This window comes from Amphiura filiformis, chromosome 10 (assembly GCF_039555335.1).
Source record: "Amphiura filiformis chromosome 10, Afil_fr2py, whole genome shotgun sequence".
NCBI lineage: Eukaryota > Metazoa > Echinodermata > Ophiuroidea > Amphilepidida > Amphiuridae > Amphiura > Amphiura filiformis.
Genome location: NC_092637.1, coordinates 967,019 through 982,940, shown reverse-complemented (window position 1 = coordinate 982,940; position 15,922 = coordinate 967,019). Strand labels below are relative to the sequence as shown.

Below are 15,922 nucleotides of genomic sequence, written 5' to 3'. Positions count from 1 at the left end.
CAATGTGCCTTTAACTGACAGTGACAGAGTAAACAACATCTCATTTCAAACATTAAATGCAACTGGAACCAGTCTAGCATCATACTACTCCATCAGTTTATTTCTTGGAGTCAACTTCTTTTGTTGCATCAGTGTTGCAATTTGTTATATCTCTATATTTTGCATTGTTATTTACACACGTAAAGTGGCTCATTTAAAAATGAACGTCTCCCGCTGGAGAACTGAAGTGAGAACAGCTTTCAAAATGGGAATCATAGTTCTTACAGATTTCATGTGCTGGATGCCGATAATAATCCTGGGAATTCTTATCCAAACAGAGTATACAGAATTGTCCCCAACAACATATGCATGGGTCATAGCATTTGCTTTACCAATCAACTCAGCTGTCAACCCATTTTTGTACGCCATTGGCCAATGGATATCAAATTATTTAGATAATAAGAGGCTGAATAATCCATTTTTGTATGCCATTGGCCAGTGGATATCAAATATAGATAATAGGAGGAGAATTCAAAGAGAAGACAATGTTCCCATGGCAGAAACAACAATCTGATTCATAATTGCCCAAAAATGTGATCCTTGTATCATCAAAATATTTTCCACTTTCTATAAGCCAATTGGGGAATGCATTAGAGTAGACAAATGGTGATGGCATATAGGGGGATCATAATGACTCCCTCATTAAATAATTCCACCTCTAACAGCTCAAACATATTTTAAAGCCAATTAAAACATGCAATTACAATATGGTAACACCTTTAAAGGCCAGTGGTCTCATCTTCACATTGACCCCAAGACTTGATTTATTTATTAACACTTTGGCTGTGTTCACATTACATAATGTGGGTTCGTACCTAGGTAGTAATGTGGTGTTGATACACATTTAATCCATTCACGTTCACACTACTGGACTAATCTACATGGAAAGTGGGTTATGATGTAAGTGGAGCGAATCCACATACCCGGATGTTAGAACGACCCGGATGTTAGAACAACCCGGAAGTAAAGCGCTGTTACCACAGACCATAGATACCAAATTTCGTAAAGCCATCACCTCAGAGAAGCGAGTAGCGGTACTAGCGGTGACATTGTGGAGATGCCAAATACAGAACCATAGGCCATTTATTTGGGATTGCCCATATGAATTGTAAAATCTATAATAAATGAAATGTGCATGCTTTTACGAAATTTAATCCAACAAGATGTAAACAAAAAGTACAAAAAAGTGCAAAATTGGAGACATGAAGTTATTTACAACAATATTTGCAGGGGCAAGACATTTTATTAGACCAAAAGAGGCATTATACCGTAAAACCCCGTCTACAAGCATATAGAGTGCCTCTGATGAAAGCTACATTAATCCAGGCGCCATTATGGAATTTGAGCAAATAAATTACGGATCCAAGCATATACAAACAAGTATTATTTTAAGACCAATCTATTGTATTAGTATATTTACGCTTGCTTCGAATTAATTTAGCTTTCATAAAAAACATTATATATGCTTGTAGACGGGGTTTTATGGTATGTATTTCAGACGTGTATGACCATAAAAATATCGATATCAGAATTTCTGATTTGATCAGGTAACTACATTCTGAATCAAGATTCATAAAGACAGAAAAAAATTTATGTAAAAAAATATGTAACTTTATAACATAATGAAATCAAACAAAGCAAATAAAGCAAAAGATTAAAAAATAAAGAAACAGAGCTATTGGTAGTATGGATTGTATTTGTATGACTCGGTGGCATGCTCAGGTTTCAAAAGTGGTGGGGGAACAGGTTTTGGTTCCTCCTGACTGTTAAAAATTTTACAGCATCACTACGTTCGCCAAATTGGTAACCCCATAATTTCCCCCCGACTGACTGACAATAGTGTGGGGCAGTGTATTCCCCCTCGCATGCACATACTAGTGATGCGGCTGTTAGATGCAATCCCTGCCCCAAGGACTGGCAGGGACTTGTAAATTTTGACACAGTTACAAACATGTAACAGTCCCTGCAGGGCAGGGTATTATTTCCTTAAACATCCCATCCTAGTTCCCGCCAACTAACCCTACAACAGATCATTGTTTCTCATGCATATGACACAGCACAGCTGAGAGTACTCCTTCATAACACCCGCGTAGATCTTCAGCGCTTGTGCATTACATCCCTGTATAAATTCCGGCTATATCCAGGCAGTGTGGAGATGAAGCTGTTACATGTACATCACCGGCCAAGTCCCAGCCAAGTCCCCACTATTGTCGGGTCCTGGGGGCTGGGACTGCAAATGAATACCCAATTAGTGAAGAGTGCTTTCTTTACAAGGGTAGGGGAAACATGGCCTTTGATGAAATTTTGATCATATGTGACCATCCACGTCGAAACGCTCGTAAAGTCGATCCCTGGTCAATTTTATTTTCTTCCGTGTTTAGAATATATATATATCATAAGCTTTACGATGATATATCATTTGACTTCGAACGATATCCAGAAGCGGAGTTATGGCTTGTTAAACTTTGCTCCTTCAGTAAAAGGGTACATTATTTTGGTGCTTCATTATTTCTCTTTTTCCACATTGCTGGTATTACATATCTAATGGTCACAATTGGCGGTCACTTCAAATCATCCCCAAGTCAACGAGGTTCAGGAATGTCCGCTCATTGTTGATTGTTGGTTAACCCACCACTTGAACAGGATTTAGCCAAAGCAAACAAAGACTAGAGCTATTTACTTAACTCTATACATAAAGTATAAGATTATTATCCTCTTCAACAATAGGATTAAAGATTGGTGTTTGACTGACACTAAAATAAGAAACATGTAGGACAATTATTAGGTGCATATGAATACAACCTTTATGCTTATTTTGCACTGTAACTCAAAATACAATTTGCCAACTTTACGAGCGGTTTTATATGGACGGTCACATATATGATAATTATTGCTCACCTTGAATATTTATGAAAGGGGATGTGCAGCCATTTTGAAAGCAAAATAGATTTCAATTTTGACATCCTTTAATGAAAAATTTTCCGAGTTTCATGGCAAATTCAGTAGGTTGTGTTTTCTACAACAACTAATTACGATATAACATGATGAAAATGACATTGACATCTCTATTCATGAGTGGTGACAATGGCTTTTTCTTTGTTTATTGTGTAGTCCTCCAAAAGTGGGGTGGGTAAAAAGTAGTCTTACAGTCAGTATAATCCTACAGTGGGATTCTTTTGCTGTGTCCTACATATACAGGGAGGAGATTCAGTTACTGTAATAGTAGTTGTTTTTTTAATCACTTATACGGGTTAACTTTTGTTCTCACGGGAGCGGGCATACTCCACTGATGCCTTCAGCAACTTAATCTTCCGATGGTCAAAAAGATATCATGTAAAACTTTTTAAATTCTAAACTCGAACCGCGAAAAACGGGTGATCTCCTAGTTTATCAAAATATAGACAAGTTTGTCAAAAGCATTGGATGTCAAAATTAAATGACTGCATATCCTTCAAACATGGTAATAGGCAAGCAAAAGTGCTAGAGCTATTTTCAGTAAATAAGCCTTTGCGAGTACACCTGAGAAGTCATCATTTGACGTCACGCCGACTAGCAATGCGCAGTAACAATGTTCGCTAATCGGCGTGACGTCAAATGGCGACATCTCAGGTGTACTACGCAAAGGCTTATGGGATTTACCGAAAAGGTCAATGACCCTTTCATGGCCTTTTTATGCAAATCGATACTTACATTGCCGAGACCATCTGTCCAACCTGCAGCTCCGGAACCTGACCCAGTTTCTCCGCTTTGCTTAGTTTCACGGCAGCCTTCTTCTCAGAGTCATCGCTCTCCATCTTGGTACCCTTTTCCCTAATCACCTGTGCCAGCTGATGACCATTAACCACCCTGAAATGTTACAGAATAATTCAGGAAACAAAATAAAATCTCTTGATATATTTTGTACAAAAATTCATGTTTGGAGATGAGTTCCCATAGAATGACTGTCATTGACTGCAACATACACCCTCTTGTATAAACCCCAAGTGCAGAAATTTCAACTGTGAAGTTTCACACACCCACATTCTAACCCTGGTGTTCAACCATGGCATTTTAAGTCGACTGCTCAGTGCCAGAAGTGGGTAAGTGCAACAGCTGCCATGTGTAAATGAGTACAATATACTGTGTGAAAATTGAAAATGTTCACAGGGCAGCTATTGCACTTACCCACACCTGGCATTGAGTAATCAAAGTACATATTAAACTTACTGTGGAGGTCTTTGTGTCACAAAATGAGGGGTGTTATACCCCCTTCTATGGCTCAAAGACGCTGTTCTTGAAGCTAACTCAACGATGGAGCTTCACAGTTGAATCAGGCTTGACAGTTTGTATGTGTGTACATGTGTGAAACTCCACAGTTTGAATGCGGATACAAATACGCCCCCACATGGCAATGTGTCAAAAGGTAAGGGGTCAATGTCAAAAAGTTACCCAATTTGTCTCTCAATCCAGGGTCAATGCTGAAGAGTTGTCAACTTTGTTTTTAACCATTGGTTTCTATTGGACAGCAAGTTATGGGGCCAATGTCGAAAGTCACCACATTTTTGTCTTAACCGTTGGGATTCTATGGGCCAGGAAATGGTCCAAAGTGACAGGGAAATATTTAAAAGTCACCCAACTGGGCTCACCCTGGTAAGTGTCTGCCCAACTGTATGCATGTCCTTGCTAAGCTGAATCTCATTTAAATCCAATGTGTCAAAAGTAAAGAGGCCAATGTCAAAAAGTCACCCAATCTGTCTCTTAACCATTGGTTTCTATGGGACAGGAAAGTTGTAGAGACAATTTTAAAAGTCGCCCAATTGGGGTCTTAAGGTCCGTTCATACTACCACGGCATTTGCGATGCGTTGCTTTGCGATGCCGATATATATTCATAACCTCATTAATAAACGCGATGTGTGCGATCCAATTACATTTAGTTATTTGTGAAAACGCGAACGCAAATTGAGGTCATTAATATCTCACAATTGACCGCAAAATGCGTAATTGTTCCAATGTCGCACACAATTGACTTCTGCGTGCGCCGTATTGTGCGTCCAACTAACTGCGCGCGCGCGGCCTGCCGTATTTGGATTCCGCGCTACCATATTTGCACAGATTCTGATACGCACTTTTGTTATTGGTCGTTTTGTTTTAGCCTGATCGATTTTGGGAAAGGGAAGATGTAAGAATTGTTTATTTTACAAACTTTTGAGGAAAATTTTGTGTTATTTTGTAAAGTTAAAAGATCAAAGTGAGCGGTTATGAATGAGGTTAATAACTTTGCATCGGTTATATATAGGGCATTGTGAAAAATCTAAACATTTTGCTTTGGACCTGGAATATGTGCCCCTCGGGATATTCCTCGGTTCCAAAGGCAAAATGTTTAGATTTTTCACAATGCCCTCCAAATAACCGATGCGCAGTTATTAACCTCTAATCGATTACTTTTTGTCGCAACTCAACGCAACTCGTCGCATTTCCAAGTTAAAATTATTTAACTTTATTGCGATATCGCAGTACAGTAGTTTGCAGTACGATGCAGTGCGGCAACGCAACGCATCGCAAATGCGGTGGTAGTATGAACGGCCCTTTAAGCTTACCTTTTAATTGCTACAGTAAGTGTCTGCCCAACTGTGTGTATGTCCTTGCCAAGCTGAATATCATTTAAATGCTGCATTACAGAAAACAAAGAAACCATCTTGTTAATTCCATTGTTGTAACAGAAATTTCTCGGGGCTAATTGAAAAAGTTGAATCCAGCTAAATGCCTTGTTAAAAATTAGACATGTCACATGATCAGACCCAATCAAACCAAAATTGGCAATAATGAAATTGAGATATTAGAAGCAACAAACAATCAAATCGCTAGAAAATGAAAGTGTAAAAAGTTCATAACTTTGCAACCAAGTATGTCTGTAGCATAGGTTCTGAGCAACTTAAAATATGGTCAAAAGTCAATTTTCAAAATGTCTTACTTTGGAATGAGTGGAGCAGATCATGTCACATATCATAAGAGTCATTTGATTGGTGGATACTACATATAACAATCATACCATCAAAATATTCTACCTACTTCCCTAATATTTCACAGAGTAACGCCATCTTGGATTTCATAGTGGCAGAATCAAATCATGCCGGTTAACCTAATCACGCGGGGCGTATACAGATGCATAGAAGGGACATTTTTCATAACCTGGCAACGCAATGACGTAAACACACGATTCAAGTCTGCCACTACAAAATCCACCATGGTATTACTCTCAACTTGAGACGAGACACAGTATATAAAAAAGTTGCTTTTTAATTTTCAAAAGTACCATCATTTTTTGCCATTTTCTGTGATTCCTTTTCTCTGATGGAGGCACCAGATGAATCAACCTTCCTTTTACGCACTACTAACCAATCAAAGGATGTAGGGAGTTTGATTGACGGTGACTAGTCTTTTTAATTCTGTCTCGGATTATTATAGTTTGTTGAGACTCACCTTTCTTCTAGGCACCAGATGAATCAACCTTCCTTTTACGCACTACTAACCAATCAAAGGATGTAGGGAGTTTGATTGACGGTGACTAGTCTTTTTAATTCTGTCTCGGATTATTATAGTTTGTTGAGACTCACCTTTCTTCTAGGCACCAGATGAATCAACCTTCCTTTTACGCACTACTAACCAATCAAAGGATGTATAGACTATGCCATAGTCGAATTTTATTCAAAAATATGTTATTATTAGTCATGATGAACCCATTTCGTTGAACTCAAAATTATACTGATGTTTATTAAAATTAAAGTATTCAATAGTAAAATGGTCACAAAGAATTAAGAATATCAGATGATTAGTGACAATAAAAGTAATTGAATGCAACATTATCTTGCATAATTATAATGGCTCACTTTAATACTGAACAATTCTGATTTTGGAATCTACCAGTTTATTGATAGCGAACCACGAAAATCCGACTATGGACTTTGAATTTTAAGCAGAACTTTGCCACGGGACTTTGCTCTCTAAAAACACACTGTCAAGCATACTTGTTTATCAGTCCATTAACCACAAGTACTAAGCATGGTATAGTACAAGACGCGCTAAATGTTTGATGAGAGATTAACTTTCGGCGTCAACACAAAAGCGCCGCAAATACCACAGATAGTTGTGAACGGTGTAGTTAATGGTAATGGCGCTGGCCCGGAAGATTTAAACCATAGCGAGATATGGGCGACCAATCACAAGGCAGATCCATTTAAAGATGCATTACATCATGGCCAATTTTAGTTAGGCCAGAAATTGGCCTAACTCTCCATAGAGTCCCGTGTTAAAAATCATAACCGCAAGGCAAAGTCAGTAGTCCACTTGGGAAGCTAACAAACAGAGGGAGTGCAGTGACTGAAAAGATCAGATACAGATGTGAAAATCTATCAGTTGCACACAAATCAATATAAATCAGAGTTTTATGCTTAAATGTAATAGCCAGAGTATGCAAAATGGGCAAGTGGACTACGGAGAAGTCTAAAGGATGTAGGGAGTTTGATTGACGGTGACTAGTCTTTTTAATTCTGTCTCGGATTATTATAGTTTGTTGAGACTCACCTTTCTTCTAGGCACCAGATGAATCAACCTTCCTTTTACGCACTACTAACCAATCAAAGGATGTAGGGAGTTTGATTGACGGTGACTAGTCTTTTAATTCTGTCTCGGATTATTATAGTTTGTTGAGACTCACCTTTCTTCTAGGCACCAGATGAATCAACCTTCCTTTTACGCACTACTAACCAATCAAAGGATGTAGGGAGTTTGATTGACGGTGACTAGTCTTTTTAATTCTGTCTCGGATTATTATAGTTTGTTGAGACTCACCTTTCTTCTAGGCACCAGATGAATCAACCTTCCTTTTACGCACTACTAACCAATCAAAGGATGTAGGGAGTTCGATTGACGGTGACTAGTCTTTTTAATTCTGTCTCGGATTATTATAGTTTGTTGAGACTCACCTTTCTTCTAGGCAGATACACAAACCCTTCTCCTGCTACAAAGGCCAACACAAAGTGGTCATGTACAAACTCCACAGTAGCCTCTTTCTTTCCTTTGCTCTTGGAAGCCTTTTTCTATATACAAATAAATAAAATGAAACAAATATGTATTGTATAACATCAATGCAATGAAGGGCTGATGTGGTAGCAATGTTTTCACGGTATTTTTGTGGGACATGAGAGCACATCAGACATATCGAATTGTATTCTGACTACGAAGAATATCCTACTGATATCAAATAATTTTGATATTTTTTAAATTCCAATAAAAAATATTGTGCAAACATTGCTACCCCAGTCCATAAGAGTTAAGCCTATTTAATTTTGTATGAATTTTGTATGGCAAAGACCTTTTTGCAGTTTACAAAATATGAAAGTAAATGTAAGCACAATGGCGGTAAAAATCAATATACCGTATTTCGTCAAATAGTCGCCCCCCCCTCAAATAAACGCCCCACCACTTTTTTCAACCAAGATGTTTCAAAAATGCCGATATTTCCATGCTATCTTGTGTAGTAAGCTTACCAAGTTGCGCACATGGTCCATAATAGCGTCAATAATTGGCGAAAATCTGGATCAGAAACCCGGAAGTGAGCCAAAAGTCAGTGTTTCTAGTTAATAGTTTGTCATTTTAGCGTGTGTTTTAGTTTACCTAATGATTTTAACGGAATTATCGTTCTAAAATTGACCTTGAATAAACGCTTCTTGGGAAAATGAAACGCCTCGGGGCATTACATTTAGGTAGCTGTGTTTACGGTAGCTGTGTTTACACATTCATAGAATACTTGAGGATTGCAAGTTGCAAGGGCAAGTTAATTCCTGACTGTGTGTCCACATGATACCATCAAAGGCTGTAATAATCCGTAAGTTCTGCAATACCTAATGAAATCAGCTTTGGAATTGATCGCTCTAGTGGCACGCCTAGCCAAATAAAACCAGATTAAATATTATTGAATAGGTAAAGCTCAGCATCACAAAATAGCTTGTTCAAATAGGGGACTGATATAGTGGTCAGATCCTTAAGACAGTTACACAGCAGATTTTCCCATTTTTTTTGTTCCAGAATTGGCATATTAAGATTTATCCACAGATAGCCCCTTCAGTAATGGGGGAAAATTGGAGGTATTCAGGTCCTTGCCGACAGTGCGCGGAAACAGACAATTCTGCGTCTCAAATGCATCTAGTATGTAATGTTGTGCTCACATGACAACGATTGAATCGAGCGCATTCCGAGCGAAACCAAATACCTCAAATTATTTTTGCTCCATGCGTGTATCAAGATGGTGGTCGAGTCCGCATTATCTGGTTTTAATTCTGTAGGTCTACCATACCATCCACCAACATATGAATGAATCCACATTTATGATTAAACAGATTCATCAGGATCGGTATAGTAAACTGGTTAACAAAGTTCTTTGTATCTGATCCAGGATGTACACTTACTTGTGTACGTTTCAACAACACCTGTTGTCTTCATTAACACTTGACGGGTAGTGACTGCTATTGGCAACCAACGCTAGAAGTAGTTCCAGCATTGATCTTGGTGTTGCCAAGAACAGTCACTACCCATCGAGTGTTGATAAAGACAACAGGTGTTGTTGAAACGTACACAAGTAAGTGAACATCCTGGATCAGATACAAAGAACTTTGTTAAGGGATCTGGAATGAGCGTTTTTGAGCGTTTCGACAGTATTTTTTGTGGGACATGAGAGCACATCAGACATATCGAATTGCATTCTGAATACGAAGAATGTCTTTCTGGTATCAAATAATTTTCATTTTTGAAATTCACGATATAATACAACTTTTATGACAAATTATTAAAATTTGATATTTTTCACATTTTCGATAACAGTCCTCGAAAGTAAATTTTATAAATCTAATGATATATTCTTAAAGTGTATGTAGCTGGGAGGAAAAGCCGAGGATCAATTGAAAATTTTGACCTTTCGTATTGAAGATATGGATTTTCCCCCAAAAGACCTAATTTTTTTGGTGTTTTGGGGAAAAAAATCCATATCTTTCAATATAAAAGGTCAAAATTTTCAATTGATCGTCAGCTTTTCATCCCACCTACATACACTTTAAGTATAAATCATCAGATTTATAAATTTTACTTAAATACTTAAAATTATTTGATATCAGAAGGACATTCTTCGATATTCAGAATACAATTCGATACATCTAAAGTGCTCTAATGTCCCACAATAAATACTGTCCAAACGTTCATACCCAATCCCTTAACCAATCCAAGTTTATTTTGACAAAACATACCTTGGGCGTCTTCTTTATTTTGTCATATTCCAATAATTCTGGTTTGATTGACAGGTATACAGTCTTGTCATGGATGTCACTGTGCAGTACACAAGCATCAATCTCATCTCCTTCTCCAAACGCTTCATACTCTATATCTGGCATAATAAAAAAACAAGCAATATATAAGTGCATGGCATCAATACCTCCATTCTCAGTTATCCGGACCTCTTTCATACAGGTCCATCTGTTATCCAACCATGTTATCTTCATAGGATAATGTGTTTTGAATGCATTGACACCTTAATTTCATATTCTAAAGTATTTAGAAGGACAGTGTTCCACACTTTTTCTAATTTTTCATTTATCCAGCCAAGGCTTGGTCCCATCATGGCTGGATAAAAGAGGTTGGACTGTATATGCATGATGAAATTAATGTGTGGCAAGTTGGAAGCTTATTAGCATACATGTGCACACAATTAAACAAAGCTTTTTTTGGCCTTATGCAAAAAAGAGACACATGAGGCAGCCGTCAAGTAATCTACTCAAAATTTGATGAACTCTATGTTGTTTTGTTCAGGGAAGTCACTTTGTACATATGTATATACCTTCCAATGGGCTATTTCAGGTGCCCCCATTTGAAATGGACACTCCCTATGTGGAAGACTAAGGTCATGTCTTGCATAGGGGGTGTATGGATTTCAACTGAAATAGCCCAATCCGAGATTGTGTTTGGTTGTTAAAAACTGAACTTTATTCATATTGTGACAAAATAGTGCATTTTTTCTGTGTGGTTCTATGCATAATGCCTTGGTGGTTATGCTTCACACCAAGAACAAAGTGGAGGTCCAGTTTGGTAAGTTAAGCTTCCTCACATACTGGGAAACAAACTCTCTGTTGACCTCTTTCTCCTCTAACCTCCTTTATTTTCAAGTTTTTTAGAACCATGTTTTAATTTCTCAGTTTCCAAAATGAAATTTAATGACACGTGATCATAATAACTGCACTGACAGCCAATCCATGGCCTGGTTCCCAGCACTGAAAATGTGTGCCTTTTCAACATATGATACGATTAAGTACTATTGAGAGCCGATAAAATCTGTGATCGAAATGCTCCAAAGTGTTCCTGTTCCCAAGAGATGCAAGATAAAAAAAAGTATCACAGGATTTTCAGTCAATCCTGTTGGGTTTTTTGGGGGGGGAGGAGGGGCTGGACAGCTTATGAAAGAACGGATTTGTTTTTGATTTTGCTGAAAAATAGCAAAATTGGGTCATTCCATATGAAATCAAGGAGTCGCCCCACCTGACCCTCTCAGATTTGCTTTATATTTTAGTCATATGTTGTACCTGTAAAAATATTAAAAACCTGCAAATTTGAGGTCTGTAGCTCTTACGGATTTTCTGTGGCAGCCATTTAAAGTTGGAATAGGGGGGTCTAAATTTGGACCCAAAAGTTGCCCTTTAAATAAATTTCATCTTTGGGAGTCTGTGCCTTCTTTATAAAAAGAAAGAGAGGTCTGAAACTTTGTATTCACACTAACTGCATGCCCAATTTGTCAAAAAAAATAAAAATAAAAAATTCTGTAATTATGCTGCTGTGTCACGGGGTCATTAAATATGCAAGAAAAAATGTAATGTTTTGTAAACTGGCAAGTTTAGCCCCCCTAAATTCACATTTTTGGTCCGATTAATTATTTTTTGTTGTCACTGATGCTATATATAGGATAAATACAATGCATATCCAAAAATTGAGGTCACAACTCATTTACATTTTAACAGCGCCTCACGAAGATGAAATTTATTGCAAATTCAACATTTTCAGGGGGCTCAAAGTCGATGTGGTCCACCTTCAAAATTTATAAAACATCACTTTTATATAACTACTAGTCTTAAATAACAACTTTGCTAAGTCCCAGTAATTGTATAGGTTGACTTCATATAAAATGACAAGCCCAAAGTTGACCATTTTCTTATGATTGTATGTAGTGCAAATGTGCCGAATTCGGAAGGCTTGAAAGTCAAAATGGCCACAATATTAAAAATAAATGATTAGATGAGTAGTTATTGGCCCTATTTACTTTTATTTCCATTTCATTTTCAATATGTACAGATTTTCTATGGTAGCCATTTACAGTTGGAGTTAGGGATCTAAATTTGGACCCAAAAGTTACCCTTTGAATAAATTTCATCTTTGGGAGGCTGTGCCTTCCTAATAAAAAGAGAGAGAGAGGTCTGAAACCTTGTATACACACTAATTGCATGTCCAATTTGTCAACAAGTAAAAAAAAATAAATGTCTGTAATTGCGCGTTGTGTCACAGGGTCATTAAATATATTTTAAAAAAAATGTAATGTTTGTATACTGGCAAGTTTAGCCCCCTAAATTCACATTTTTGTCAGATTAATTGTTTTTGTTGTCACTGATGCGATATATAGGACAAATACAATGCATATCCAAGACATTGAGGTGACCATTTATTTACATTTCCAACAGCGCCCTCGCGAAGATGAAAATTAATGCAAATTCACCATTTTCAGGGGCCCAAAGTCGATGTGGTCAACCTTCAAAATTTATAAAACATCACTTTTATATGACTACTAGTCTTAAATTGCAACTTTTCTCAACCCCAGTAATTTTATAGATTGACTTCATATAAACGACAAGCCCAAAGTTGACCATTTTCTTATGATTGCATGTACTGCAAATGTGCCGAATTCGGAAGGTTTAAAAGTCAAAATGGCCACAATATTGGAAATAAATGACTAGATGCGTAGTTATTGTCGCTACTTACTTTTATTTCCATTTTATTTTCAATATTAGCCAATTTGACTTTCAAGCCTTCCGAATTCGCACATTTGCACTACAAGCAATCATAAGAAAATGGTCAACTTTGGGCTTGTCATTTTATATGAAGTCAACCTATACAATTACTGGGACTTAGCAAAGTTGTAATTTAAGACTAGTAGTTATATAAAAGTGATGTTTTATAAATTTTGAAGGTGGACCACATCGACTTTGGGCCCCTGAAAATGTTGAATTTGCAATAAATTTCATCTTCGTGAGGGCGCTGTTCAAATGTAAATGAGTTGTGACCTCAATTTTTGGATATGCATTGTATTTATCCTATATATAGCATCAGTGACAACAAAAATTATTAATCTGACAAAAATGTGAATTTAGGGGGCTAAACTTGCCAGTTTACAAAACATTACATTTTTTCTTGCATATTTTTATGACCTCGTGACACAACACGCAATTACAGAAATTTTTTATTTTTTATTTTTTGACAAATTAGGCATGCAGTTAGTGTGTACACAAAGTTTCAGACCTCTCTCTCTTTTTATAAAGAAGGCACAGCCTCCCAAAGATGAAATTTATTTAAAGGACAACTTTTGGGTCCAAATTTAGACCCCCCTACTCCAACTTTAAATGGCTGCCACAAAAAATCCAGAAGAGATACAGACCTCAAATTTGCAGGTTTTAATATTTTTACAGGTACAACATATGACTAAAATATAAAGCAAATCTGAGGGGGGTCAGGTGGGGCGACTCCTTGATTTCATATGGAGTGACCCAATTGCAAGTGATTCTGGCAAAACCCGGTAAAGTGGCATATACCGTATTTCCTCGAACAGTTGCCCCCTTCAATTAAACGCCCCACCACTTTTTTTCAAAAAATGCTGATATTTCCATGCTATCTTGTGTAGTAAGCTTACCAAGGTGCACACATGTCGGTAATTGGTGAAAATCTGGTCATAAACCCGGAAGTGAACCGGAAGTCGTCGTTCCTAAGTTCATAGTTCGTCATTTCAGCTTACGGGAATTATCGTTCTAAAAATGAACTCTAATAAACGCCCCCCTTTTGGAAAATGCAATGCCCCGGGGGTGACTATTTGTGGAAATACGGTAGATTAGCCATTATATAAATGTACCTACCATTCATGTCACTCTTAATCCCCTTAATGTCATGTGGTAATGTGCATATTAGCTGGTAGCCATCCTTCTCCCTTACTGTAGCTGTCACTGATGTACCTGGTGTCAGCTTCACTATGTGCTTGTATTCTGTCAAAGCATGAAATTATAGCATTGTTAACAAAACGTTCAGTGATTCATAGTGCACTAAGCACAACCAACAGCACACTTAAAGAGGAAGCCCCACTAGAACCATTCTTCTGGGGTGAACCAAACCTGCCTGGTTATCAAATTAATCAGTGACAAGGTTATCTCTGAATTTGACAGGTGCTAATTGATGTTATAATTTTATTGCATCAATTACCACCTGTTAAATTCAGAGATAACCTTGTCACTGATTAATTTATTAACCAGACAAGTTTGGTTCGCCCTAGAAGAACTACTCTGACAGGGCTTCTTCTTTAATGTATTCCCTGACCAATGTGGCCTAAGACAAACCATATAAACCATTTAGCATAAAAATCAGGGACTTGCAGCTAGTATCAACAACATGCATGAAAAAGGGCAATAATTATACAATAAGCATTCAAACTCTTGCAAGCAACAATGAAAATTCATTAGGGATTTGTCCAGGGAATAGGCTCTGGCAGGGTTAAAGGGGTATCGCCCCCTAAAAATGGGCTCTTTTTATGCAGCATACATCAATTACGGAAATGTATAAAAAAAAATAAGAAATTTACATCGCCTGAATTTTTTTATATGGCCAGAGTTTTAAAAATGCAGAAGATATTATTTTCAATAACTTTGGTTGGAAATTTTCTTAATTTCACTTCCAAATTTTTGAGGGAAAAAAATCACACTTTAGTCTATACACTTACCCCCTTTTGCCAGTCTCTTACACAACTCCTCCCTTTCACTTAGATAGTCTTCCAACAGTTTCATTCCTTCGTCCGATTGTGACGGACACTGCGATGACCTCAGACTCACCAGGAAACGGCTTTTCTCGTTATCCACCTGTGTTACTTGCGCCCTCACTGTCTGACCAATTTTAAGCAGTTGTCAGTGTTTGGTATGAAGTTGTCTGACAGTGCCTTCATGGAGAAGGAGAAGTGAAAATAGTAAGTACTAAAAACTTCTTATTTTATTATCTTACATCGTGATTATTATAATGTACAGTGCTGCAGGATTATGCTCAACATCAAGCGCCTTAGCTGTGTGAGCAACGCTAAGATAAGACACTTTGCTTCCTTAGACACATCCTGAGGATGCCAGTGGAGGAGCACTGTAGAAGATAATGCTCTTTCTGTTCCATCACTTGATTGGTCCAGTCTTCTAACCGACTTTCATTTTTTAAATACCACAACTTTGCAAGTTCTGACCACCTCTCATTAAGCTTCCAACTTTAGTGAGCAAAAGGATCTGTTTTTGTTTTCTTACTTTTTTACTCCTTGTTTACACATTTGCATTCTTGCTTTCTTTTTGAAAAGAATTCCATGACTTTTTTTATTACTTTCAACGTCTCTCCGTAATTTCCATAACCATAATATGACTTGACCATGCCTTTTTCACCCCATCAAAATTCCATGACATTTTTTTCCATCTATCAGAGTCTAAACCACAGAATTAGAGAAGGAGAACCGGGACTCCCTATACCGCCACGTACAATCGCGCCATCAGCTATGGGGAGAAAATTGGGGTATTCGGTCCTTGCCGACGG

The 15,922-nt window shown here is 37.5% G+C and overlaps 1 protein-coding gene across 1 annotated transcript in view; it reads right to left on the bottom strand.

Moving 5' to 3' along the window:
* Positions 1–15,922, bottom strand: part of LOC140163308 (protein RRP5 homolog) — an 88,697-nt gene that overhangs the window by 38,413 nt on the left and 34,362 nt on the right. The window contains 7 exon segments of the mRNA XM_072186707.1: positions 3,730–3,885; positions 5,617–5,687; positions 8,002–8,115; positions 10,315–10,451; positions 14,230–14,355; positions 15,084–15,261; positions 15,264–15,296. Coding sequence (XP_072042808.1) covers positions 3,730–3,885; positions 5,617–5,687; positions 8,002–8,115; positions 10,315–10,451; positions 14,230–14,355; positions 15,084–15,261; positions 15,264–15,296 — 815 coding nt within the window.